This window comes from Belonocnema kinseyi, chromosome 3 (assembly GCF_010883055.1).
Source record: "Belonocnema kinseyi isolate 2016_QV_RU_SX_M_011 chromosome 3, B_treatae_v1, whole genome shotgun sequence".
Classification (NCBI taxonomy): Eukaryota; Metazoa; Arthropoda; class Insecta; order Hymenoptera; family Cynipidae; genus Belonocnema; species Belonocnema kinseyi.
Genome location: NC_046659.1, coordinates 76610155 through 76623966, shown reverse-complemented (window position 1 = coordinate 76623966; position 13812 = coordinate 76610155). Strand labels below are relative to the sequence as shown.

The 13812-nt window shown below is 37.9% G+C and overlaps 1 protein-coding gene across 1 annotated transcript in view; it reads right to left on the bottom strand.

The window, feature by feature from the left end:
• Positions 1-111: 111 nt before the first annotated feature.
• LOC117170232 (neprilysin-2-like) overlaps positions 112-13812 on the bottom strand; it is a 28377-nt gene continuing 14676 nt past the window's right edge. Inside the window, exons 6-8 of the mRNA XM_033356857.1 lie at positions 3246-3537; positions 1164-1387; positions 112-718 (exon numbers count right to left, since the gene is read on the bottom strand). Coding sequence (XP_033212748.1) covers positions 377-718; positions 1164-1387; positions 3246-3537 — 858 coding nt within the window. The 3' untranslated portion in view covers positions 112-376. The remainder of the gene's footprint in view (positions 719-1163; positions 1388-3245; positions 3538-13812) is intronic.

Below are 13812 nucleotides of genomic sequence, written 5' to 3'. Positions count from 1 at the left end.
AGCATATTTCATGATATGACATTTTTCAAGAATGATGGTTAAGTACATGTAAAACATTTATTTTTAAAGCTAAATACGGAAACAGTTATGTTTTAAATATGAAGCATGCAATTCGAAAAATAATTAATTTTCATTATTATTAAAATTATAGTCAAACCTGACCTTAAGTGTATTCTTACAACAAGACAAGCATTACTTAAAAAGCATATATCCTCGTAAGTAAATTTGGATACAACAAATGACCCAAAATAGTTAAGTGGCTGTGTGTACAAAGATTATTTAAACAGAAATTTGAATCGACAATAACAGTGCATTTAAAATAAGTAGTAAATTTAAAAAGTCATTCAACAGTGAAATATTCATTTCGAATAATGGTTCACCACACGGAACACTTATTGGATGGATTCATTTTGGAACAAGGCGGACAATGGAAGTCTCTTGCAAATTCTGGACTGTTAGACACTGTACCTATGATTCTGATTCCTGATGGACTAATGTCAATTGTCTCAACAATTTCCTTCAAAAATTCTGGTGTGTATTTGTCACATTGTTGGAGAGCGGCAAGAATCCAGAAAATCTGTGGTATTGAATAACCTGTTAATCCGCGCAATTTGGGTTCAGGTGGGTTTCGTTCTGCCCACTCTTGATATGCTCCGTATGCTAATTTTAGTCCTGCGTTGTCATTAATGTTGCTTATTTGCGTTAAAGTACCATTCACCTGAAAATTGTTAAATATTTTTTATTTAAATTCAACTATTCGTGTAGTGTAACTAAGTTTGTTATTTGCAAGTTCAAATGAAAAAAATATGCATATTTATATCATGATTCCCTGCTTGACAACATTAGAAATGGATCAGAAAGACGGATTAGAAAAGTTTCTGAGGAGATGAAACTATTTAAAAATATTATTTAAAAAATTTCGTGCATAAAAAAGTGCAATTTAGAATCAAAAGCATGGTAATAAACTTACTTCAATATAATTCAACCACAACCGCTCCATTTGAAGCGATACAAACCTTAAAAGCAATCTATTTAGTTTTTTTCCATCAGCTTAAAAATAAATTGTGACCGCGAAAAATGAAACAGGTGAATTTCCAAATACGTTTGTGTGATGAAAGATACAAAAACTGAGACCGTTTTTTTTTCTATGTATATTTACACACCTTAAGACCGACTTCTTCAACAGTATAACTGCTGTACTGTTTAGTAATGCAATCAGCTTTCGCAAGATATATGTTTTTCGTTTCTGGAGTCATATAGGCATCAATATCAGTAAATAGAAAAGTCATGATTTGCCCTATATTAAAAGAACCAATGCCAGCCATGTTCATGTATCTCAACGCATGCCTTTTGAAAAAAACATCCCGTAGAATTCCAGCAGGGCAATCTAAAAATTTGAATTCATATTACATATATCAGTAAATAAAAGTTTTAGATTGCCTACTTTATAATAGTAATAAGAAATCATTTTTCTCTAATACAGACAATACATCCTTACAAGGGGATCCTAAACCCTTCGTTTTTTTTCACGCATACTCCTTCCGGTGATTGTTAATGACCAAACTTCTGCATGCTCATGTAATAAGATGCGTTTTCGGCAATTCTTAAGAAAAATGACTTTAAAAAAATCCACACACGTTACATGGACCGCGATGCGCAATTGACAGAAATGCCTGCAGAAGCAATTTAGCTGACGCATTTCGCATGCAAAAGAAATGCACGGCGAGCTTCAAACATGTTAAACCTAAGAGTTGTTTTAAACTTAATTTTTTCCTCAGAAAGTATCATTCTTATGATTAGTAAGTAGTTCAGTAGGAAATTTTAAAATCTTGTAGAGATTTAGACAATGATTAAAAATAAATTTTCCAATTCTGTTAAGGGTCTCATCGTCCTGAATTGTAGGATAAATACAATAATAATGTTAATTAAATTGGCTTATAGTTCAGAATTTTCGAGACTAGTCCATCCCCTTTGCTAAAATCCTCCACTTTCCAGAACGAGTAGACATATACTTTTTTTTATTTTTTTTGCTTAGTTGAGTTTTTGAGTGATAAAAATGACCTGATGACATAAGTTAATTAGGGTGAGTCAAGAAGAGATGGATCACTTTTTTTGTTTTCCTTTATAAAACCAAGATTTTGCAGCAACAAAAAATATCAGTCCGTATAAGTTTTAGTTTTAGTCCTTATGAAGAGAACCATGCGAATATAAATTTTGTTTGTATCAACATTTGACATCGTCAGAGATGTTTGAAAAAAAAATTGAGGAGAGATGGATCAGGAATAAAAAATTAGTGATACCATCATATTTAATACAAATATTGACAAAGAATCATAATTTTATTTATTTTGAAGTGTTTTTAATGAAATAAAGAAGTAAAAAGTAAGATGAAAATTAGGAAGTAAGAAAAGTACAATGAAAATTAAAGTCTCGAATTTTGTCTTGCCCCAGGCCCTTTCAACTTTAGCACGGCCCTGCACGCCAAAATTGTGCGGCCCCTGCACATAACTTTCAAAATTGTCACTCCAACTGACGGAAATGAGTTGCTTAGTAATAATAAACAAAGTATAATAAAGTTTGTCACTGATCCATCTCTTCTCGAAAAATATGGTCCATCTTTCCTCGAATGCCAAAAAATAGTAAGGGTGTTTAAGAAATTAAGGAATTATTTTCAAGCATTACCGGCGATGCCTTTTTATCTTGCAAAAATAGCCCACAAATCGATGTACGTATAGCTTTTCGCAGAAATCACTATCACTGAACGATAAACGAATTGTTTTTGACTCACAGTAAAAATTTCCGTCGATTTTTCGCGCAGATCAAAAAAAGAATCTGTTGAAGCTGTGCACCGAAACGTCGCGATGACGCGACATCTGAAACTTTTTGTCTGTGTAGCATGACACACTTACTCTAAAAAATTCAGCTCTGTCGGTGAGACAGGCTCGAAATGCCGAGAAGTGATCCATCTCTCCTCTAGATCCATCTCTCCTCGAATTACTTCCAAATCACACCCGTAGTTAAAAGACTTGCACTGTGTTCCATGTAACGACGTGAAATTTTCAAAAGCGAACTTTATCGGCAATTTTTGAAAAGCATATTGTATCAATCTAGCCTTTTATAAGTTCGCTTATTAGCTATTACTTGGAGCAGTATACGAATCCAAACAAAATACCGAATGTTTTCCGGGCCCATACTTAAACCAAAACTCGTTTACTGTCTCGTAAGAATCACTAAAATAGACTTGCCAGGGCCGTTTCCATCATAATTGAAGACAGGGCCTACATTATAAGTTTCGGAATGAAGAGTCCAGTGTGTTGTGTCTACCAGCTCCCTTAATAGATTGAAATCATAGTTATAACTAAAAACAGCAATGGTTGATACTGCTTGAAAATAGTCATTCGGGGATGCTTCAGCCTTTTCGAAGAATTCGTTAAGAATATTGTCATCGAATAATTCATTCGGACATCCAATAAAACTGTTCATAGATGCAAGTCTGTTTAAAGCATTTAGCCTTGTTATTTCGTCCATCCAGTCAGCCTGAAATAAAACTATATTTATCAAACTGTTCCCAAACTATGTTATTTTTATAATATTCACATGCAGTAGTTTCCTCACGAATATTAATTTAATATATTAAATAAAGGCCACATCTGTCTACCAAATGACAGATGTTTACGTTTCTAGCTTTCATTGTTTTCCAGAAAAGTTACATTTTCAAACACTTTTCTCAGTGTGAAGCATTAGTTCGTAAAGATTAAAAATTTAGAGATATATAGTACGTATTAGCAACTATCAAAACAAAAGTTAAACAGTTGAGTTTATAAACAAATCCACTTTGACGAATTCTAGAGAAACAACATCAAATCTTTTCAGCTTAAAATTAATGTAGAACATAAACAAAATTCTTTTTTTTTTATTCTGGAATCACACCTTTAGTTAAAAAATCATGCTGACGCAATGAATTAGACTTTTTACATTCTCATTTATGAGAGTGTAATGTAATCGTTCAAATTTTCGATCTCTGGTTTTTAACGGATCTTTACATTTTGGCACGCTCAGAATCCGAAAATCATAAAGTTTTGTTACTGTTTGTATGTCTGTCTGCATGTCTATATGTATGTATGGCTACCTGAATGTTGTAGGCACGCCTACAACATGCTACAGTCCGCATTTCATACACTTCTGAAGGTGCCCAACATAAAGGTTAAGTTTGTTATTCAGATATTTCGAATCAAAATTAAAAAAACTGAGAGCATTTTCCAAAATTTGAAACTTTTCAAAAAATGGAAAAAAGTCTTTTTTTTCAGATTCAAAAATTTCATTCGAAATTTTCACTAGATACTAAATATATCTTAAAACTATTCTAGCCGAATTTTTCGATTAGCTCAAAGTTAAAAAAATTAGAGTCTGTATAACTTAACTGTTGAGCGCGAAGCAAAATTATCGCAATGAGAATGTAATCGTCAAGGCGGTAGGTACTTTGAGAACCTTCTTTAATGTCAAATTAAAGAAAAAATGTTCAGCTTCACTTTATGATTGTAGTTTTTACTTAAAAAAGGGAAAAGGATTAAACAGCCACAGCAGGGCCCTATTAGGATCAGGAACAATAAAATGTGAACATTATTTTGCAATATTTGTATAAGCAGTACCAGACCAAGGTACACAGAAAAAAATTGTAATAGACATTTGATATAATAGTTTTTAACATGTAATGTAGAAAATTTTGCATTGTAGTATATTTATTTTCCTGTCGTGAGACTGTTAAATTCATAAATATATTAAAACTTCCAATTAACTCTAATTTCGTAGAACTTCTAAAGAGTAACAGAAAACATAGTGGACGATAAAAATCAGCTTCAAGCCATTTCAAAGGCCCGGTTGATTAGTCTGCTTGTTTCCAAAACAATTTTGATATTTGTATGGTTTTTTCAAAACGCGGACTCGCGCTCTTCTCTCTAATTCATCGTAGACGCTAAGACCGTCGAGGTAGGGTGAGTGTGAAACGCACAACATGCATACGCACTCTCCTCGTGTTTACTATTACACCTTTTCACACAACCACCAGTTATGAACCGGTTCTGCACACCAGTGGATGTCCCTTGATAAGATAAGGGCGAACAACAACCCTCTATCTAGCTCAATGAGGAGAAAATAATTTGTGGCGAATGGAAATAATTGGATAGAGGATATTTGTTCGATTACGCTCGTTCGTAACAAATAGCTGGTGACAGCAGTGAAATAGGTTTTCTTTCTTCCCAAAAGCTATTGTCCATTAATAACACAAAAATATTGAACTAGAACGATTTGAATTCGAAATAAGATTTGATGGTCACACAACTCTCGACAAGAATAAGATCTGTGCCGCTTCGGCAGCGTAATGTTTTTCGAGTTCTTAATCGTTCGTGCCGCCGCGGCAAAGCAAACGGCGTCAAGAGTGCGCAACTGTATATATTATTCACAATGTTGTAATGGTTTATTTTTATTATTGATATCCGTTTGCTGGTGAGTGTTTGAGAAAATTGTCCATTTTCGAAGAATCTCAGACATGACTAAGTCCAAGAGAAAGTGCCGCGGGGGCAGAAAAGTTAGGGAACGTATCGAGTGCGCCATTGCCCATAAGCAAGATATTGGAAAAAGTGTAGTGCAACGTGAAGTGGAGAAAAACGCGCCCTAGAGTTTCGAAGAGATTTTGTTACCGTTAGAGTTATTATGTGCAAAGGAAGCTTGAAAATGAAAACTATCTAATCAAAGAACAGTTGAACTAAGAATTTCAGAAATGCAGGGCCAATTCCATGCCTGAAATCGGCTGAGGATTTGCTCCTATTTTTCCGGTATCTATTTTGTATTTTTTATTTGTTTGATAAGAAAAAGGCAAAAAAAAGATATGGTGTTTATCCGGCCTATGCTTCCTGCTAAGGATCGGAACAGGCGTCGCGGCGGAAAAAGGGTTCACGAGAGAGTAGAACTAGCAACCGCGCGCTCAAAACTTGAGTTGCTCATTACTGAGAATGATAATGGGTCAGACCAGGCAAACTCCGAACACTCTAAGCGAATCATAAATGCCGACGCAGAGTTTTCACGCATTTTTGAAATGCTATTAAATAACCTGGAAGAACTTGTGCATTTAGCAGTTGCTCGCAGAGCGAGAAATTAGACAATTTGATATTACCGTTCTCGGTTTAGAAACTCGGAAAGGCTAAATAAAGGAGAAAAATTAACAAGCGCAAAACGCCTCCTCTGTATAATGAGCCGAAGGTCCCATATTGTAATGGAGAACTACCGTTATGATAATTTATTCCACATCGTTTCGCAGGGGCAATGTGCGCGTAACTTTTCGTCGAGACTCTACCTTAAGTTTCCTATCAGAAAGCGAGCTGGTAAGTCAGTTTACGAGACATGCGTTAGTTGCTCATCAAATCGAGACACACCTTATTGAATCCGTAGGAACGATTAAATTACTTATAGATTTGCTAAAAGAGCGGTTCGGTCCAGGGAAGCCCGTCGTGTGGTATGTGGTGAATATTTATCGTCTGACGATGAATCGCGACGAAAAAGTAAATGACATGTATGACCGTCTGCACTCACTCCTATCCCAGAGCAGCCCTCGAAGCGAAACATCCTCACGATATTGTCACGACCACGATGATACCAATTCGCGCCGCGGCGCTTAGTGCATTTCTGAGGGGTCTACCAGGCGATGTCTCGAGTTCCGTCGACGCCAGAGGTCCAAAAACTCTGGAGAGCGCTTTCAAGCATGCTAAAAATGCAGAAGAGCGCAGAGAACCGCAGGGATCTTCACGCTATACGTCATACAGAGCCAAGCATCAACCGAGGGAACTGATGCCGGAGCAATTGCAGCAATATTACCTACGATACTGGTAAACAGATTATCACCACGCGGAAGAAGCATTATTATATGATCCATATGAACACAGAGTACAAGGATACGACGGAAGGCAATATTCTTCCGGACGTCACCGCTTATCGAATCCGGATCCCCAATGGCGTGAAAGGAGAGATGAACTACCGGTCTCACGTATTCTACGGAATTCCTCATCAGGAAACCCGTATTACCACGTGTATCCGACACCCCAGTGTGGATATCCACCCGCTCATGTGCAGGCCTACTCACAAACGGCTAACGTGTCTTACTCGCGTGGGTCGCCGCCTCTCCAAGAGACAGGGCATCACAACCAAGAATATCAGAAGAATAATTGCGTGCCGGTTCCCTTAAATCTTGGTTTGCACTATACCCAGGGTTATGGTCCATCTTCATCAGACTGAAACTCCCTACGTCCTCCGTCACCAGGCTACGCCCCGCGGAGTGATTTAAACTCTGTCGGAACCCAACGGACGATAGCACCGAGGGGTTCTAAGGTGCCGGAGCGTCAATCGACAGTTCGATTCCTCAGACAGTCGAAATATACAAAGTGAGGGGAGCAATAAGTATCTGCACTTGCATCGGACACGCCAATACGCGAAGAGAATATCTCGTCCATAACGGGGGTGTCTCTAACCAAAATTTATACCCTGGGTACTACGGTACTAGAGATATTTGATAAAAAAAGTTCTCTTCCATGTAGTGTCACCGCAATTCCCGGTCTCAGTAGAGGAAATTCTAGGACGCGCATATCTCAGACAAGAAAAGTCAAACTTCTCATTTTTCTATAATGCGTTGATAACCCAGTCACGACCCGTGGATCCTATCCCCTTTATTGACTCAGAATCAATAAAAGCGAGGATTGAGTTAGAACCAGAAGTAAAGCCTGTTCCCCGGATTTTAACAATCCGGGCCGGAACTAGGCAATGTATAACAATATCGGTATCGGATGCAAAATTGACAGAAGGGTACCTCCCATTGCTGGATACGAAAGCGGGACTTTTCATAGAGAATGCGGCAATTCGTAGCAAACACGGCTAATGTCACGTGTTGGCGATCAATACTACACAATCTGACGTGGAAATTAACATTCCTCCGCAAGAATTGATCCCGTTCGAATATGTAACGTTTCCTAGCGACGGAGACAGTTGCGATATTCCGGCCGTACCGATAAATATCGCGGAAAGGATCCAAACCATCTTTAGAAAAATACGGACGGATCATGTCAATCCAGAAGAACTGCCATACAGAAAAAATGGGTGGCTAGTGGACACGGCAGATTTCTACTGCCAGGAGATAAACTATCAGTATCTAATATGGTAAAACATCATGTTCTGACAGTTGATGATGAGCCTGTTATGCATAAAAAGTATCGGAATCTGCAGAAAAACGAGAAAATCGCAAAAAAATTGGTAAGAAAAATGATCAATGACGATCTTATCTTTGAATCAATACCGCCGTATAACTCGCCCTTAATGCTCATTCCAAAGAAACCCGATAAGTATGGGAAAAAAAAGGCAAACGGTAAATGATTTCCGTGCCCTAAACGAAAAGAGAATGGGGGACTCCTACCCCCTCCCAAATGTAAGCAATATCCTAGACCGACTAGGGAATGCCCAATACTTTTCTGTTTTTGACCTGGCCTCAGGATTTCATTAAGTGGAAACTGCTCGCGAGGACCAACCCAAAACAGCATTCTCGACAAGATATGAGCACTTCCAGTGTAAGAGGATGCCAATTTGGATAAAAAATGCCCCCGCCACCTTTCAGCGTGTGATAAATCGAGTACTCACCGGCCTATAGGGTACGGAATTACTGGATTACCTTGACGACATTATAGTCTTTTCTGAGATACTCGAAGAACACGATAAAATAATTGCCAGATTGTCTGCGAGGTTGCGCGATGCAAATCTCATATTGCAACCTGACAAATGCGAGTTTCTGAGAACTGAGGTTGTCTGCCTAGGGCATATTTTCAGTCGAGACGGGGTTTGACCCGATCCTAGGAAATTAACAGCCATCAGAGATTTTCCTATACCTCGTACAGTTCGGTTGGTTAGGGCGTTTCTGGAAGTAGCCGGGTATTACTGACGTTTCGTTAAGAATTTTGCTAAGATAACAAGGCCTCTGTTCGACTTATGTAAAAAACACATCATTTTACTGGGGCCGACCACAAAGATCCTCTTTCCGTAAATCAGGAAAGATTTTGTGTTCAAGTCCTATTATACAATACTCGGACTATGAAAAGATCTTTAAATTAACGACCGATGCTTCCAAAATTGCAGTCAGCGCTGTACTCACGTAAGAAGTAGACGGGATAGAACTAACCATTGCGTATTTCTCTAGAGCCCTGTCTATACGAGGTGTGTTCAAAAAGTAAGGAGACTTCAATTTTCGCGGGCTACGTACATCAAGTTTTACATTTTTTGTTTTGTTGTGTTGGTACACTTGTCACGATCATATGTTCACAGTTTTGACAATATAGCTCGTGTTGTGCTGCTGACATAGGCGTAAAAGGTTAGAAGGGTTTGGTGTGCTCGGCGATTTTCTTCTTCCGAAAAAAATGGAACAAAGAGTTTGCAATAAATTTTGTGTGAAAAATGGAATCCAGTGCTCTAAAACTCTTGAAATGTTGACAGTTGCATACGGTGAGTCTACTCTGAGTAAGAAAAATGTGTATAAGTGGTACAAGCTGTTCTAAAAAGGTCGAGAGGATGTCAAAGACGAACCTCCCCCTGGACGTCCCAGCACGTCAACAACATATGAAAACGTTCAAGCAGTGGAAGAAATGGTGTTGAAAAATCGCCGAATTACCACCAGAGAAGTTGCTGAAGATGTTGGCATAGCAATTGGCTCATGCCATGCTATCTTTTCAGACGTTTCTGACATGAGACGTGTGTCAGCGAAATTTGTTCCAAAACTGCTTAATTTTGATCAAAAGATCCATCGCATGACCATCGCTCAGGAAATGTTGAATGAAGTCAATAATGATCCTGATTTTCTCAAAAGGGTTATAACTGGGATCGAATCGTGGGTATATGGTTATGACGTCGAAACTAAAGCCCAATCGTCTCATCAGGAATTCTTACCACAAGGTCACACGGTCAATAAGGAGTCTTACCTTTAAGTCATGCGCCGTTTGCGAGAGCCGATACGCAAAAAACGTCCGGAACTTTGAAAAACAAATTCGTGGCTTTTGCATCACGATAATGCACCTGCTCATTCATTGTTGATTTTAAAAGATTTTCTGACCAAAAACAGCACCACAGTCATTCCTCAGCCTTCATATTCACCGGATTTGGCCCCTAGTGACTTTTTTCTTTTCCCAAAATGGAAGAGACCCGTGGAAGGACATCGATTTTCAACGATTGAGGAGATAAAAACTGCATCGCTGAAAGAACTCAAGGTTATACCACAAAATGATTATCAGAAGTGCTTCGATGATTGGAAAAAGTGTTGGCACAAGTGTATTATATCTGAGGGGGATTACTTTGAAGGGGACAACATAAATATTGAGGAATAAATGAATATTTTTTGAGAAAACCATAAAGTCACCTTATTTTTTGAACACACCTCGTACATGAAAGAAACTATACGAAGGCAGAAAGATAATATCTGTCCGTGATATACGACCTTAAGAATTTCCGCCCGCAGCTCTACGGACGAAAGTTTATTCTCGCCTGTGACGACAAGCCTCTGTGCTAAGTGACCTCCATGAAGGACCCAGAGGGTAGACTTACAAAGTGGTTGCTAAAGCTACAAGAATACTCTTATAACTATAAGTGCAAGTCTAGCAAGGTTAATGGATGGAATAATAGAAGCTTATTGGAGGCCTTATCGTCAAACCCTGTTGACGAGGTAAATGAAAGTGACTCGAGCGAAAGCGACTCCGAAGATTCATCGACATCAGCCGCAAACATGCGAGACGCTGGATGTGTTTCCTATGCATATTCGTCCCTTAGGTTTGAATGCGTATCCGATCAGTTCTTCTGGAAAAGCCGCTAAATAAGTAGCAAGGGAGAAACTCAAACAAAACCGGGGACCGAAAGGAACGTCGAGAATCCCCGCTGTAGATGAAACGCTGGAATTGCTGCAAGAAGAAGCCCGAGATGAGCCCAAAGATGAGAAACGCAAATCTTCCAAGACCAAGCTGACGTTTGAACCTAGCCTGAAAGGAAACAAGATTGCAAAAAGGCTAAGAGCGCGACGAGCTCAGAATCAGCGAGAAGTTGCAGCCTGGAAATCCCAGCAACCACACATAGATTCCGAAGTCCATCTAAAAGTGCACCTACTCCTCGGCTTTCCAGTGCAAAAAAGGACGATTCCGCAACGTCTGCCGCGTGACAATATTGTACATTTTTTAGCTGCGGATTATGAGCCAGTAAGCCCTATAACAAAGTTGCTCATAGCTGTTGGGGCTATCGATTGATCGGCTCCTTCCATATGCGCTGTTCGCTTATAATATATCGACCCACGAAGCCACAAACTTCACGCCTTTTGAGCTCGTTTTGAGCTCCGAGGAAATACTAGACACTTACGGAACCTATCTTAGGGGATTGGTCATGCGATTAATAGACTTACGGACACTTGCCGCGAAAACCTCATAGTAGCCAAGGTACGGTCCAAGGCACATTACGACCTTAAAGCAAAACCGTTGAACGCTGACGTAGGCGACCTTGTGGACATAAAAATGGAGGTAAGAGACAAAATGTAATTCTTGATGACGATAAGGGGCTTAGATTTACTAAGCATTCCGATAAGGTTAAATCGGTGCATTTGTGACTAGAAAGACCGGGTACCGGGTCCGACGTAAACTCAAAAACCATTAAAACAAAATAGAAAGGTAATAATTAAACAAGTCAACTTCGAGCTATTCCAGAGGCCCAGTTGGCTGGTATATTTATTTTTCTCTCGTGAGACTGTTAAATTCATAAATACATTAAGACTTGCGATTAACCCTAATTTGGTAGAACTTCTGAAGAAGTCTCCTCGTGTTTACTTCGACACCTTTTCACACAACCGCCAGTTATGTACCAGTTCTGGATAGCAGTAGATGCCCCTTGAATAGATAAGGGCGAAGATTAATCCTCTACCTTGCTCATTGAGGAGCAAATAATTTCGCTACTTTGTGGCTAATAGGAGTAATCGAATAGAGGTTATTTGTTCGAATACGCTCGTTCGTATCACACTTCCTCCACATTTTTGCCCAGATCTTTAAAAATTATAGGTCAAGCATCGACAACTGTTATTTAGTGATTTGGAATTCCCTTTTGTCAGAGCGCCTTCAGCTTCAATATATAGATTCTCATTACTCATCTCTTGCTTTGCACCCGATTTTTTTTAAAGACTGAACTCTTCTACATTAAGTTTAACTTTATCATATTAAATGAATATTATATCTTTTTCTGTGCATCGGTTTGGAACTGCTAATGCCGATACAACAAAATAATCTACAATTTTTGTTTTTTATGATCACTTTAATATTTGATCCTTATTTTTCATTATATTTTATTTGCAGATATCTTGAAAAAATGATATAATGATTACAATAAATTTATATAATTACAATTCATGATATACATTGATATTTGAACATACGCGTTTTCATGGCCTTGTTTTCATCTTTATACAAAGGTGCTTAACCTATAAAAAACACAATTTTGTATCAATTTAACCAAATTTTGCAATGTTATTTTTCAGATTAGAACAAGAACTGTTCATTGTATAATATAATAATTCATAGTTCTTTTTAAAATGAACAGTTTAAGCCCTTGAATCATTTTCATAGTTTGCGTTGTTTAAAAAAAAGTTCTTTGCAAGTTTATTTTATTACTATTGTTTGTTTAAAAATTTAATTTTGTATCATTGATGTTACTTTCACAAATAAAAAAAACTACGCGCCTTATAAGAAAGTGATTATTAAAAAATGTTTGGATGTTTTTTTTTGTGCATAATTTTGTTTACTCATTTTGTTTCGTGGCTTGTATCATTTTTTCCGAGGAAGAAATCTGTTATTCTATTTTTCACAGTTGGAACAAAAACTATGCATCTTATCGAAAAATGATTTACATAAAATTTGTAGCTCTTCTAAGGTGAACAACTATTCGTCTATTTGAAAAGTAAATTTTTCTTGTTTTGACTTTTTTGCATATCTTGCATTATCAGGCTTAAAATTTCCATTTTCGATGGATTTAATTTTTTTAATTTTTAATTCAATACTTGCAACTGATAGTTTACTCAGCTAAAAAGTGTTCCAAGAGTTCTTCAAAGAGTTTTCTCAAGACTTGCAGCGCAACAAACTGAGATTTCTTAGTGAATAGTTCCTCAGAGCACACTAGATATGTTATGAACTTAGCCGCGAGTTACATACGATAGAATAACCACTGCAAGCATAAAGATTTGAATAACAATACCAACTTCACACTGTCTAATCATACACACTGTAAACAGCGTAGATTTCATTCTGTATATACAAATATTTCTGCTCGTAGTGGTTTTTCTTTTACCGAAGAATCATAAGCAAGCATACAACTTGTCTAGTCCGCTCTTTATTGCTGCAAGCGAGCAGAGGACTCATTTTATCGACCTGAAAAATAACCCCCGAGAAAGGTGGCGTTGCTTGTCGTTGCTTGATCGTTGTCAGATGAGATAGTAAATCTAGTTTTCCAACGGGGCATTAATCTTTATAGGCATCTAAGTTTGTGTGGATGAATCTTTTACATTTTTAACCGATAGAAGATAAGTCAATGGGAGGTTCAATCAAAAGCTTGCCAGAAGTCAATCCAGGCCATTGACATGATATTCGGACAGGTTGCCGCATCTTTGCAATCGCACGGTATCTTCCACAGAAATGTGAAGGATCAGTCAATGTCTTGTGAGCTAACGTTTGCTTTCCATAAATCGCCCGGATTGAAGTCTGGTACAGAGGGTTT